Source organism: Ahaetulla prasina, chromosome 7 (assembly GCF_028640845.1).
Source record: "Ahaetulla prasina isolate Xishuangbanna chromosome 7, ASM2864084v1, whole genome shotgun sequence".
Lineage (NCBI taxonomy): Eukaryota > Metazoa > Chordata > Lepidosauria > Squamata > Colubridae > Ahaetulla > Ahaetulla prasina.
In genome coordinates, this window is record NC_080545.1 from 27,828,077 (window position 1) to 27,840,810 (window position 12,734).

At 36.3% G+C, this 12,734-nt stretch overlaps 1 protein-coding gene across 4 annotated transcripts in view; it reads left to right on the forward strand.

The window, feature by feature from the left end:
- The window catches only part of SLC13A1 (solute carrier family 13 member 1), a 108,509-nt gene that overhangs the window by 40,467 nt on the left and 55,308 nt on the right, over positions 1-12,734 (forward strand). For all 4 annotated transcript variants that reach the window (XR_009156136.1, XM_058191278.1, XM_058191280.1 and 1 more), the window contains exon 2: positions 9,929-10,053. Coding sequence is in view for 3 of the 4 variants with exons in the window: in XM_058191278.1 (XP_058047261.1) it covers positions 9,955-10,053 (99 nt within the window). In the remaining variant the exon portion in view is untranslated. The remainder of the gene's footprint in view (positions 1-9,928; positions 10,054-12,734) is intronic.

A 12,734-nucleotide genomic window follows, 5' to 3' on the forward strand; every position in this document is an offset into this window, starting at 1 on the left:
GATCACAACACCTCCTTGCCAGCAACCAATGCCCAAATGAGCAGAGATTAACACCAAATTTAACACCCCTATCAAGGGACCACCAACTCAGACAATTAAATGGTTAACAATGACTTAAATAACTACCAGGAACATTCCCACCAACACTGCCAGAACAAACTACTATATATAAACAGACAGCAAATCTCACCCCCTTCTAGCACTAATGATGTTACCTAGTTGGGTAATGAAACATCTGCAAGAAAACAATCAAGCTCTGAAAGCAGCATGGGCTCCACATTAAGTGATGTATTGACTTGTTGAAATATATTCATTTATTTAATTAATTACTTGTTATTACATTTATTGGCCACCCAATAAATCTTACCACAGAGTAGCTCTGGTTTTTTCATGGTTAAAGACTCTATCTGAGTGAACATTATGAGCAAGTATGTTGAAACAGCATCTCCTATGCTGAAGGTGGTGAATTTACCAAGCAAATCTGTAACATTTCACTGTAGGAAAATGTAGTAAATAGTTTGTGGGCAAAACCAAGCGCTTTGGAAGAGCGAAGTCTCGTTTGGTAGGTGTGAAATAATAATGCTACTACCATGTTTCCCTGAAAATAAGACCTATCCCGAAAAGAAGCCCTAGCATGATGTATGTGCCTAATATAGTATGTGCCTTAAGAACCTGCACAGCTGGCTGCCCGTCCATTCTGTCTGATTGCTTGCTGTGCCGCCAACATGAGGTGAAGTGAGGCAGGTGTCATGGTGTGAATGGCCTGGTTGAGTGGGCCCTGAGGTAAGCTGATGTGGGGCATGTGGGCAGTTGTACCAGCACCTCACAGTTGCGGCACTGGTATGCCACACAGCCTGTGCCCTGTTGGTATGCATGGTACACTACGCAGCCTAATGCCTGACTAGGTGGCTCAGTGGCTAAGACATTGAGCTTGTTGCTCAGAAAGGTCAGCAGTTTGGCGGTTCGAATCCCTAATATAGGTCTCCTGCGTGAGCTAGATGACCTCCAAGGTCCCTTCCAACTGTGTTACTATTACTGTTGTAGTTGCGAGCAAGCAGAAGAAGTGGATCTCCCATACATAGGGAAAAAAATAAGACATCCCAAAAAAATAAACCCTGGTGCTTATTTTGGAGCCCCAAAATATGACTGGGTCTTATTTTTGGGGAAACACAGTATTGCTGAGGCAAATGGTCATAAAATGGTTCGATGTTGAACATAGATGGTGTTAATTGGTAGAAATAATATTTAATAGACAGTTTTTAAATTACAACATTCTGTAAACAATTCTGGAACAGGCTGTGTTAATCTACTTTGTTGGCAGAGGATTATCTATATGCAAGCTATATAATTATTATACTGCATCAAGCAAACTCCAGGCATCCTTATTATATATACACAGGCACTTTTATTTGCATAGAAAAGTGGTTCCTTTGTGTACTTACTTCTAGTTTTCCCTAAGGAATGTCACCCTTTCCATGATGACAGAATATTTTTTTCTTTGATTTTTAAAAATTATGTATTATTCTTTTTTCTAGAAAAAAGAGCAAAGAGCAGGCAAAAGGAGAATGAAAATGAATGGTACATAAATACAATATCTCTAAGTGGACAGAGGAATTACCAGGATTGTCCAGTTGGTGCTCAATATATTGTTGATTAGAAATTAGTCATAAAAGAATTCAACTATATTTATTTTAAGTAACAATTGCTAACAATGTTCATGCTTAACATTTACGCACCATATGCTGTGTTTTTATATTCTATGATCACAAATTATAATCTTATAATGAAGAATCCTCCCTGCGTCTCCGAGAAGGAAGGTATAATGAAAAGGAATCCATTCATTTTCCTTTACATTTTGACAGCCCAAATGAATACTGTTAAATCCAAATTAGGTGGAGAGACTTGTTATGAAATAAATTGTTGAGTTCATTCACTGAGACAGCTACTAAAACAACTCAATTGGGAAGGGAGGAGAAAAATCTGGACATCTTTATCTCAGGCCTCAAAAGATATACAGAAGATCCTTTCATTGCCAATTTATTTTGACAATAACTTAAATTGATAGAGGCAGTATATTAGATTTTTCATATCATCAGTGTAATAGGAATCTAATTTTAGTAACCACCCCATAATCTTATGAGCCATGGGCTTATTTAATGCAAATGTTTATCTGCTATTTCTAGTAACAAAAAAAATGTGATGATTTCTACAAACTACTTTGAAGTTCAGCTCTGTTCAGACCATTGGCCCAGATTGTCTTTATGGTACATCTGAATTCTGAGTCCCAGCTTAACCTGTTTGAGATGCCTAAACTGGCAAATTTAGAAAGATCCCCAAGAGGATAAGTTTCATCCCAAATCCCTGAATGGAAGAAGGAAAGAAAAGGAAAGGAAATGTCCAGGTTTTCAAAACTTGTAATAACAAACCAAGCTTTCTCTTTAAGTCAGAATCCAGAATCCTGAATGAAATTATAGGAAAATTCCACTGTAGTAGCAAAATGCCTCTGTGGCCCAAAGGCCATAATAAGATCTTGATCTGAAAGCCCGAAGCAACTCATGCATTAATTAGAAGACAACAACACAACATAACAAAACAAAGAACCCACTGAACCCTTGAGAGTGAGTGTCAGGAAAGAATGCTGAGCCAACAGAAGAATTGGACAATCCTTAAAATGAAGAGTCACGATACCTGATTGGGCCTTCTTGCAGCCAATTGCATTGTGGTAGCAGTATATCTGTGCAGCCCTTTCCAACAATGGGTGCATTGCCTATTTCTGAGAGTTCCATTAGCAATTTATTTTACCAGGATATTATTAGCTGGATAGAAATCCCACAGTTGAGAAGCTATTGCCAAGAAGGTTGTATTATATGTGATCAGGTGGCTAGAATCTACAGAATGAGCCAAATACTTTGATTGGGAGCCCTAAATTGCCAAATTCAGACAGATCCCAAGAGGATAAGCTTTTAATCTCATCTCTGAAAGAAGTTGATTTTATAAAGGATTCATGAGCGTCCAGAGACTGCTGATCTATAAAAATGTGCCTCCAAACAAAAAGATATTTAGAAAAATAAAATATAGCTTCACATGAAGATTCAGTGATGTCCAAGTGGATAGTTATTTATATTATGCAATATTGGGATTTGTCCTTAATAGTTAACTAGATTAAGCTATTAATTTTATAAACCTTTGACCTGTCTGGACATTATAAAGGACTGCAGCGCAAGCAAATAGTTACCCTAGTTGAAATAGCAATTAATAGGATTAATTAACTCTCTCTCCCCCCTTCCGATTTGTATGCACTGCTGTACTTTTTCTTCCCCAAGTAGAACATGATAGAACATGATAAGTTCATCAATATGAGAGGAAATTACATCAGATGACATGGTTGGCAAAGAGCAATTGGCACTTGGGTCAGTGAGGTTGCACATTTACAGCACAATTAAAACAATCGATTAACTGGCGGGATGATGCAAAGTTTGATGTCTGAAACAAAGCTGATTCTGCAAGGTACAATTGCCAGGTGAAGTGCGCATGACTAAGAAACTAGTCTGAGAAGCTGAGGAAACCATCTGAATATACTGACATTGAATTGTGCACACTGCTGAATTAACTTGAATTAAGGCCAGAAGTAAATAAGCTTTAAATGAATGGACCAACACTCAATTATTTCCTATTTCAAAAAAATCTGTGGATCTTATCTAGAACAGGGGTCTCCGACCTTGGTCCCTTTAAGACTTGTGGACTTCAACTCCCAGAGTTCCTCAGCCAGCTTTGCTGGCTGAGGGACTCTGGGAGTTGACGTCCACAAGTCTTAAAGGGACCAAGGTCGGAGACCCCTGATCTAGAATACAGTACGAATTCTCTTAGCCCCCCAAATAGAAGTATGTTTTTGAGGCATGGAAGGTAACGAAGGCAAGAACATCCCTATGAGGATTCAAAAAAGTTAAAAAAACAAATGGGATGGGAGCCCAATTTTCATAGCTCCAAGCCATACCTTGCACAACACCATTACTGTTCTCATACTATTTCAACTAGTTTAGAGATTATCAGCTGAAGCTCAATAACCCTGGAGGGTACCAGATTGGGGGAAATTCCATATGTTGAAAATTATCGTTATTTTGAACAACCAGATGATTTTATTGGCCTGGTAGAAAAGTTTAACAGCATACTGTCGGTGTTTTAGAACTTAACTGATAAAGAGTTCCACTAAGAAATGCTGACCACATATGCTAAATTGCATTATCTAAATGATTTTTCAGTAGCACAGATATGACGCACAATAATGCCAGAGAGTTGGAAAGATACCAATTTGTACGCAAAAAGAGACAAGATTTCACTTAAAGAAGAAACTATAGGCATATATCATTATTGATTAGTGACGATTGAGTTGTTCTCATTCATGAATGAAGGCAAATATACATGTCCCAGAATACTGATGCAAAATCAGATTTGGGTCGGCCACCCGGACCTGAGATTTTCTCAGTCAATTTAGCTGATAGACTGCATATAATTTTGCAAGAATTTATTCATGAGGATGAGCACCTAAAAGATAAAGGACAATGTTAGAAATATTTTTGAATATTTGGAAAAACATAATGAAAAACAAGCTACATTGATTTCTTGATCTTCTTAGATGCAGAGAAGGTCTTTGGTAATTTGAATTGAGCTTCTTTGCTCATTTGGAGAGAACTACAGGTAAAATTTGGCATACAATCACAGTTGAACCCAAAATTTCTGTTGCTAAGTGAACAGTTGTTGAATAAGTTTTGCCCCATTTTACGACCTTCCTTGCCACAGTTGTTAAGTTAGTAACACAGTTGTTAACTGTTGACTTTGCTTGTCAGAAGGCCTGGGGCATGGCAATTGTCATAAATATGAGTCAGTCGCCAAGCATCTGAATTTTGATCACGTGAACATGAGGATGCTGCAATGGTCGTAAGTGTGAAAAATGGTCATAAGTCACTTTTTTCAGTGCCATTGCAACTTCGAACCATCACTAAATGGACTGTTGTCAGTTGAGGACTACCTGTATATAAAATGGGTAAGATTGATTTACACTTCATAGAAAACACAAATACTTGTTAATGGAGATTTAACAAAACCTTGTAATATAAAAAAGAAAAAACAGAGATCTCTACGCTCTTTTCTCATTTATTTTGGTTTTTGAAGTACTAGAGATATAAGTCAAGATGAGATGATTGTGGGTGTAAAGAGTAAAAGAATAACGTTATTAGTTAAGGGCTTTTGCAGATGGCTTGGTATTAGGTCTAGAATTTTTTTTAAACGAAATTAAAATATTAATGAGCCAATTAAAAGAATTTGGTTCATAGGCAGGTTTCAGGATAAATAAACAGAAGAGGAAGATGTTGGGGAAAAATGTGAAAAAACAGAATTGATGAATACAATTGGTTTTAAAATTGAAAAAAGTGAAATATCTGAGTATCACTATAATACATATGAATTGTACTGCATATAATTTCAGAATATTTTATTTAATTAATCAAATTTATATGCTGCCAATGTCTCCAGTAGGTCAGCTCTGGGGGGCTCAATAACTATATTGAGACATTGATGAAATATAAAAAGTTATTTTAAGATGGGGGGAAATTAAAATTGTCATTGTTTAGGAGCATTTTTGTGGTAAAAATGAATATCTTGCCTAGAATTTTCATTTCGGACAATACGGTGTCTAAACGTTTATTGAAATTTGAAACAGAAGAACAAGGAGGCTATTTTTATTTATTTTTTGTTATACATAGGAAACAGTGAGAAAATATACAGCTGAAAATATTAAAATTCACATTATGTTATCATCTGAAAGAGAATTTTTATAAAATGATGTATCATTAGATATGTCATCAAAGAAATTGTCTAGCATGTATAAAGGCATTTCAGATTTATGTTTGAGATGTGAAAAACAAGAAATGACTTTTTATCATGTTTGTTGAATGTGTAAAAAAGCTAGAAAATTTTGGTTTCAAATACTTATATTGATTTAGGGATTTCAAAGATTAATAAACAATTGAGGTTTTTGTTGTTTTTGTTTTGGAATTCAATGGAAAAGTCAGAAAAGAATGATGGAACTTTTCACATAATAACTACAGCAAAATTATTATATATGCAAAAAGAACAAAAGATCTGGCATTAAGATTTTTTAATATTTTGATGAGTAGACATGATAGATTATAGAAAGAGGATAATTATGTTATATCTATAAAATAACTTTTATAACTGTACTTACAACTGTCATATTTTTGCAATCCTGGAAATTAGTACTCATAAAAGTTAAACCAACTATCTGCTACTACATCCGATCTATCCTAGCAAAATAGTGCTTGCTTTCTATTTGCTATTCAGATTTAATTTGAATTTAATATCCCTATCATATATCTTGTTCTGTAACTAACACCTTGATCATTTACAAGTGGAGCTATGGAAATATTTCAAAGCACGCCACATTCTTCAGGCATAAAAACAGATTGGCTGTATATATTACATTTTTAATTCAACTTGGTGGCTACTGAATATCTTTGAACAGAAAGAATTTTATGTGCTCTTATCTGATCCTTTACATATTGAGTTGTTTTGATTGTGAAAGTAATTTTAATTTCAGACCAATACAAGTATAACAAACAAGCAAGCACTTGTGATTTGGGTACATAACACATAATTTAGGCTTAGCTCCAGGTGTGAAATAGACATGCTGGTTTATTTAATATACTCTAGATAGAAGAAATAATGTATTTCTTAACCTGACAATACATCTTACATTCCTCCTTCCTGTGTAACAATCAATATTAACCTTGTACAATGGGGAGTGACCCAGTAGTGTCTTTCACTTACCGTCGCTACCGGTTCAGAACTGTGAGCGTGCGTGCGTGCTCACTTTGCTTGTGCGCAGTGCTTCTGCACATGCGCAGAGTGTCTGTGATGACATCCAGGAGGATGGGTGGAGCCTCCCACCACCAGCGCTACTGGTTCACCCAAACTGGGGTGAACCAGTAGAAACCCACCACTGAAGTGACCCCAATCTGTACTTTCTGAGCATTATACAGAAGCCTACAAGACATTTTCTTACTTTCCTATACAGAGGTTTCATAATTAAGTAACATCACCTATCTACATGTCTATGGAAATTTTCAGACATCCAAGTCATGGTTGTCCCAAAGGTGCTTTTTTCAAGAGGCAATGGGACTTTCTGGTTTTTCTTCAGAGCTGAAGAAGTTTCTTGGATGAGAAGTGAAACGCCTTCAAAGAAAAATCAGAAGTCCCGTTGCCTCTTGAATAAAGCACCTTTGGGATCACTTATCTACCATCCATCATCTCACATCATGCTATATTCTCGGATATTTTATGTCAGCAGTGGGTTAATGAACTAACATGATCCTGAAATATTCATCCAAAAGTTGAGTGACAGCATTGTAGTAAATGCTCACAGGGACTGATCTATAATACTATTTGTTTAGTTTTGGCTTTGTGGTGGTAGGTCCATATGCTACCCTGTAGTTCATAATATCAGTGTTCCAATATTTGAGGGGCTGCCACAAAGAAGTGGGTGTCAACCTATTATCCAAAACACCTGAGTGCAGGACAAGAAGAAATGGATGGAAACAAATCAAGGAGAGAAACAACCTAAAAATAAGGATACATTTCCTGATAGAACAATCATTGAAACAGCTTGCTTCCATCACTGGAGGTTTTTAAGAAGAGATTGGACAGGCATTTATCTGAAATGGTATAGGGTCTTTTGCTTGAGCAGGGGATTGGACTGGAAGACCTCCAAGGTCCCTTCCAACTCTGTCATTCTGTTCTGTTCTGTTCTGTTCTGTTCTGTTCTGTTCACATAAACATTTCAGGGAGCCAGAAGATTATTTGCCTATTACAGACTTCAGAGGATAATTAGAACTGCAGAAAAAATAATTGCTACCAACCTGCCTTCCATTGAGGACCTGTATACTGCACGAATCAAGAGGGCCGTGAAAATATTTACAGATCCCTCACATCCTGGACATAAACTGTTTCAACTCCTACCCTCAAAAAGACGCTATAGAGCACTGCACACCAGAACAACTAGACACAAGAACAGTTTTTTCCCCGAAGGTCATCACTCTGCTAAACAAATAATTCCCTCAACACTGTCAAACTATTTACTAAATCTACCCTACTATTAATCTTCTCATCGTTTTCATCACCAATCTCTTTCCACTTATGGCTGTATGACTGTAACTTTTTGTTGCTATCATTAAGGGTTAAATTGCAACCCATGACCATCATTTGTGTCGTAAATGTTATACCTTTGATGAAGGTATTTTTTTTTCTTTTTCTTTTTCTTTTATGTACACTGAGAGCATATGCACCAAAACAAATTTCTTGTGTGTCCAGTCACACTTGGCCAATATACTCTTCTATTCTATTCTATTCTATTCTATTCTATTCTATTCTATTCTATTCTATTCTATTCTATTCTATTTTGTAACAAATTACTTTGACATATTTTCTGCATGTATTGCTTTAAAAAAATCTTTTTATTGCAATGATTTTCCTTAAAGCTTTTAAATAGTATTTTCCTGTAAATTGTTCTGAATTCCCCTGGAAGAGTAGTTTAGAAATAAAACAAATACATAAAGTTCCTGTAGGACAGGTTTTTTGCTATTTTGTAAAGGATAGGCCCATTAGATCTGGCATATAAAAGTTCAGATAAGTACATGATTGCAGCAGAGATACAGAAAACATAACCTACATTTTAAAGTTATCTTGATTTTAAAAAACTTTTAAAAAATTAAAATTGTAAAATAAATGTATCAAGCCTCTATTAGGTTTAATTTTACTACACATTTACCATCAAGCGCCCCCTCCCCCAAGAAAAAATGTAAAGGCCAAAATTCTGGCTCAATTATTATAGTGGTGTCACTCGGTCATGGTTAACCCAAAAAAATCCTGCTATATTTTTAAAGTGCAGCTGTCAACTGCAAAAAAACAAAACAAAAAAACAAATGGAATTCCTCCCCCACTTTATTGCTTTGGTGAATCAGGCAATTGAGATTTACTAAGTACAAATGTGGTTCAGTGAACAATCACTTAGATCCTATAAATCATCATAATTTGTTTCCTTGCAGCTGAATATATGCCTCAGAGATCTATGGAGACAAACATCTCTACATTTGTTCTACATAATTCACAAGTGACATCTGGCCCACTGGCCTTGCAAAGTATTTAGAACAGGGGTCTCCAACCTTGGTCCCTTTAAGACTTGTGGACTTCAACTTTCAGAGTCACTCAGCCAGCTTTGCTGGCTGAGGGATTTTGGGAGTTGAAGTCCACAAGTCTCAAAGGGACCAAGGTTGGACCCCTGTTCTAAACTATTTTTCCCCCTTACAAATTCTATAAGTTGCTATGGAACTCACCCAAAAACCATATACTTAAATTGCCTCTCAGTTTACGTAGTATGGATAGATTTCTGGCACCACCAATCCATAAATATGAAACAATTGTTCTAAGTATTTATTGTTATGTTTATCACTGTTTTAATCTCAGTTTATGAGGCTAACCAAAGTCCTGTAGGCTTGAAGGGCTGCAAGTAAAACCTCTGCTTCAGAACAACCCCCTTTCAAAGTTGGTTAAAGTTTTGAATGAAAAAGCTTCTCAGAGCCATTCTAACGTAGAGAAAATCCTGATTAAAACAGCATAGTACAGCTAGGAACTGTTTTATCTTAAAAGAGAAAGAACAAATGCAGAGTCTTCACTGGAGAATGCACTTCTTATCTCACATGTTAATGTAAACAAGGTAACAATAAAGAACAAGTTTTATTTTTAACCTGGCTTGGCCAAAGCTCTGTTGCAATGACTAAAGGTGACAGTTTAGAGAAATATTAATCAGATACATCTATTTAAAGCTCAATCAATTTTCTTTTTTATTGTTTTTCTACAGAAAAGCTAAGTTGCCAATCCAGAACAATGAAGACATTCAGAGAACTCTTGGTCTACCGCCGGTTCTTTCTCATTGTTTTCACTCCCCTTCTGCTGCTTCCACTGCCTCTCATCATCGGAACCAAAGTAAGTGAGAACGGCAGAGCCTTTTCAGCTTGGGGCTGTTTAGATATGCTTGACTGCACCTGACATTGGCCAGCATAGTGAGATGCATCGTTTGGGAAAGGCTGGGCTGTGTATTGATGTTGAATTATTTTACCTGGCTCTATCGCTGACTTCCATTATTTTATGCCCTATTGATCTCAGAATGAAATTTCGTACAACATTATAATGTATGTGAATGGAAAATGATCAAGGCTGTTTTTCTGATTTTTCTTAATGTGATTTTGATGGATAAACTGAGAAGTCATCAATCAAAATATTTCATATCTTTTGAAATCACAACTCCTAACAAAAATCCTAGAGACTGTGAATTACATATATCTTTATGTTTTAGTATGTGGGCATTTGAAGCCAATATGATTTGTAAATCAATGCTTATAGGTTTTTGTAGAAACCTACTCAATTGTGGTTTAGTTAGTAAAGCATGGTTAAAGTAAACCTTGACGTACTGTGTGAGCCTTATCACAAATCTAAAGTATGTTTAGAAAATTATTAAGAACTATGGAAGTTTCAAATTACAGCTAAAGCAACAGGACTGAAAAAAAAAACTTACAGAGGGGATCCCTCATTTTGAAAGTATAAAATTCAGTAGGAATGTCAGTAATCCTGTCTTAATAGAATGAAATAGATAAAAAGGTGAAAATCATTTTTACAATTGCTATCATATATTCCAGGGGATATCCTCTATCCTGATTCCTAGTTTCCACATTCAGACAGGGCAGAATTTTAAAAATATGACAGAGGAATACCATAGGAACCTTTCTTCGCCCAAAGAAGACATTTTCATGAATCTGAATAAATTCTAATTTGTAATATTTGTATTCACAAAAAAAGTATCAGGTAGGCCCAATGACCTTCCTTTGGGATATATGCAAGCTTCAAGCATTCTTTCTTGGACCATGTTTTATTTTCCTTTGAAACAGCTGTATTTTCTTCATGCTTCTCCTACATACCTGTTCTCTGGAGCCTTTCCCTCTTTTAGATATCTTAAACTGCCTTCCACTTATTTTGATTTCAAAACAAAGTGCCACATCTATGGGCCATTGTATGGAGGTTGCTGGGAGATGGAATTCAGCAGGTATTGATTTTTTTTAATGCATTAGATGCTTTCAGTATGAATTGATCAATACCTTCTAAGTTCTATGTGCATCTGTGACTGATACATGAGGACCATAGTACCAATAGAGGATGCAGTTGCCAAGAACACAGCCTAGGCATTAGGAAAACAGTACAGAGATTGCATATGAATGCAACATTTTCTATTTAACATCTTCTGATGACAGAAGGTTAAACTAAGTAGATATCAGCAGCTTGTTAATTGGACAAGTGTGGCTTTTTATCTGGCAATATAATCAAGGCTTTGGTCAGATGTTAATAATGTTAATGAGTGAATTTTTGACTCCATGAAATTCTACAACAAAACTTGATTTTTGAGAAGCTGTCGACTGTCATCCTGGTCAATGTCTGTGGCAGTTTTATTAGCTATATACTTTCCCCCAACTTTTTACGTCTATATATTTTAACAGTACTGCACAGTTCCTCTGAGTGCTAAAAGAGGGAAATAAATCTCCGCTAATGCAGATTTTCTCCCCATCATAATTAGTCATAACAGCATTTTCAGAGAAGTTATTTTGAGAACAAATAAAAATAGACTCCAAAGATTGAAAGGTGAATCTATCACATTCATGCAATGTTCTTTTCTCTCCTCTAGTATCTTTTATTTTATGAGTTTGCCGTGCATCAATATATACCATCCAATACACAATCCTTTAGGCATATAGATGTCTGTTTGGATATACAGATAGTCCTTGACTTACAACCACAACTGAGCCCAAAATTTCTGTTGCTAAGTGAGACAGTTGTTAAGTGGGTTGCAAAGGGTGCAAAGGGTGCAGGAACATCATTGCAGGAACCATCATAAATATGAACCAGTTGTCAAGCACCCAAATTTTGACCACATGACTATGGGGATGCTGCAATGGTTGTAAGTGTGAAAAACAGTCATAAGTCACTTTCTTCAGTGCTGTTGTAACTTCAAACAGTCACTAAATAAACTGTTATAAGTCAAAGAACACCCATATAGATGGATGTGATGGATATATAGAGCAACATATTAACATAACATAACATCAGAGTTGGAAGGGACCTTGGAGGCCTTCTAGTCCAACCCCCTGCCCAGGCAGGAAACCCTACACCATCTCAGTCAGATGGTTATCCAACATTTTCTTAAAAATTTCCAGTGTTGGAGCATTCACAACTTCTGAAGGCAAGTCGTTCCACTTATTAATTGTTCTAACTGTCAGGAAATTTCTCCTTAGTTCTAAGTTGCTTCTTTCTTTGATCAGTTTCCACCCATTGCTTCTTGTTCTACCCTCAGGTGCTTTGGAGAACAGCCCGACTCCCTCTTCTTTGTGGCAGCCCCTGAGATATTGGAACACAGCTATCATGTCTCCCTAGTCCTTCTTTTGTTAAACTAGACATACCCAGTTCCTGCAACCGTTCTTCATATGTTTTATCCTCCAGTCCCTAATCATCTTTGTTGCTCTTCTCTGCACTCTTTCTAGAGACTCAACATCTTTTTTACATCGTGGCGACCAAAACTGGATGCAATATTCCAAGTGTGGCCTTACCAAGGCATTATAAAG